This window comes from Arachis ipaensis, chromosome B02, assembly GCF_000816755.2.
Source record: "Arachis ipaensis cultivar K30076 chromosome B02, Araip1.1, whole genome shotgun sequence".
Lineage (NCBI taxonomy): Eukaryota > Viridiplantae > Streptophyta > Magnoliopsida > Fabales > Fabaceae > Arachis > Arachis ipaensis.
The window spans coordinates 15,820,709-15,823,095 of NC_029786.2; the positions used below are offsets into that span (position 1 = coordinate 15,820,709).

General features: G+C 39.0%; 1 protein-coding gene across 1 annotated transcript in view; it reads left to right on the forward strand.

The window, feature by feature from the left end:
- The window catches only part of LOC107626976 (F-box/LRR-repeat protein 13-like), a 2,469-nt gene extending 310 nt beyond the window's left edge, over nt 1–2,159 (forward strand). Inside the window, exon 2 of the mRNA XM_021116862.1 lies at nt 1,460–2,159. Within this exon, the coding sequence (XP_020972521.1) occupies nt 1,460–2,077 (618 nt within the window). The 3' untranslated portion in view covers nt 2,078–2,159. The remainder of the gene's footprint in view (nt 1–1,459) is intronic.

Genomic DNA, 2,387 nt, shown 5'->3' on the forward strand with positions numbered 1-2,387 from the left:
ACTTCCCTCATAATAACAATGTAATAATATATTAATTATATAATAATAATATATTAATAATAACACAATAACAGTATAATAATAATAATAATAATAATAATAATAACTAGAATAATAATAATAAACAAATAAAAATATTTACGAATAAAATAGACAAATACTTACACATTAAGAATTGTACATATGTCCAATAATATGTTTGTCAGTTAAACTAAAATCATGAACTATTTTAATAAAATTAAATTTAGACAAAAAAATTACCGAACAAAAACTCTCTCTTTCACTACTAATATAACAAAACTCTCCTCTCTATCTCAATAAGCTTCATGCTTCTCTTTATCACTTTTTTTTTTTTGGCACAAAATACGGATGGAGTGGGTTATATAAAGGCCAAATTTAATCTCCTAACTCATACATATCATACAAGCACGTTTTTGCACACTTGTAAAATGCAAATTTCTTTTTGTCTAAATGTTGCAAAAAGCAAGCTGCATTTTGATCTATTTGAGGCAAAAAACAGTAAAAGAAAAATAGTTTAAATTACATTTTACATGTTATTTTTTTTATTCTATTTCTTTTTGCCAATTATAGCCTGAATTTTGCAGATATATCAAAGATTAGATCAATATTTTTACTTAACACCATTGTTATCAAACCTAACTCGATTTGTTCAGTTTGACCGAAAATTCGCTAACTTGATCCTTTGGTCAAGTTGAGCTACTCGTGCTCCCACTGGATTTCGGTGACCCAGCCATTTTATACAATTCGCACCGGGTCATGTTTTTTATTTTTTTTATTTTTTAAATATGAAACTCTAAGGGTGTGTTTGATTTAGTATTTAAAACATCAAAAACACGTTTTGAATTTCTTGAACACTTCCATTTTTGTTTGGCAACTTTCTTTTCTTGTGAACATAGATGTGATTTTGTACTCAAACTCACGCTTACAAGAAGTAAAAAGTTGTAGCTTTTGTGTTCAGTTCTTTCATATATCTTATTATTTTAGAGGTAAATACCAAATCGGTACCTAAAAGATTTTGACGCTGACAAAATGGTACCTGACTTTTGTTATTGACAAAATAATTCTTGAAAGATTTTAAACTTTGACAAGCATAACCCCGAGCTCGCCGGAGCACATCTCTGCGCGAGCACAATATTGACGTGACCACCGTGGTTTGGTGACTTGGCAAACCCCCTCCAACCCTAACCCTTCCCTCCCCAACGCAGTCCCCACCCTTCCCTCTCTAACTCACTCCCCTCCTCTCCCTCCCCAACGGTTCCCCCTTAATCTCTCACACACCAAAAACGGTTCTCCCCTCTCCCTACCGATTTGCTGTTCCAGTTCTTGTTTTATTGGTGATTTGCTGTAATAACAATAGCCAGCCATAGCAGTATAGCAGTCCCCCACCCCATCCCCGATCTCCCTCCACTTGAAAAATCGACACCAATGTCTTCTTTAGAATACGATATGCCATTTTTTCCCAATAGCAAAAGACCAAAGCACACTGAAACGCAATCTGAAAGACAGACTTAGCGACTTACCCAATTGCATCCTCCTCCACGTGCTCTCCTTCGTGAACGCCAAACACGCCGTCCAAACCTGCGTCCTCTCGCGTTGCTGGAGGAATCTCTGGAAGCTTCTCCCAACCCTCACTCTTCACTCTTCCCACTTCTGGACCTTCAAAACCTTCACGAAATTTGTCTCCACCCTTGCCACCCGTCGTCACACCTTCTCCGCCATCCTCAACCTCGATTTTGAGTGCCATTGTTGTATTGAGCCTCACATCCTCAAAAGAATTTCCAATTTTGCGATCTCGCATAAGATTCACAACTTAGGTAGCTCGGTGAAATGTGATATCGTTCACATTCCTCAGGAAATTTTCTCGTGCAAGAAGTTGACGTCTTTGAAGCTCTTTATTTGCCCTAGGGGTTATATCTACGGAAATACGTTTTTTCCAAAATCGTTGAACTTAACGGCGTTGACGAGCCTGCATCTTCAGCATTTCACGTTCTGCGCTAGTGACAATAGCGCCAGTGACAGAGGGAACCATTGGGGAGGGAGAGGGGGAGTGCGTTGAGGAGAGAGAAGAGGGGAGTGCGTTAGAGAGGAGCTGTGATGGGAAGGGAAAGGGAAGGGGGAGTGTCCGTTGGGTAGAGGGAGGGAAGGGGGTCGTGATGGGAAGGGAGAGGGAGGAGGAGTGTGTGTTCGAGAGGGAGGAGGGATTAGGGTTTGGGGTGGTTTGCCAAGTCACCATGGCCATGTCAGCATTGTGTTTGTCGGAGATTTGCTCCGGCGAACTTGGGGACATATTTGTCAAATTTTAAAATTTTTTAGGGACTATTTTGTCAATAACAAAAGTTAGGTACCATTTTATCAGCGCCAGAATA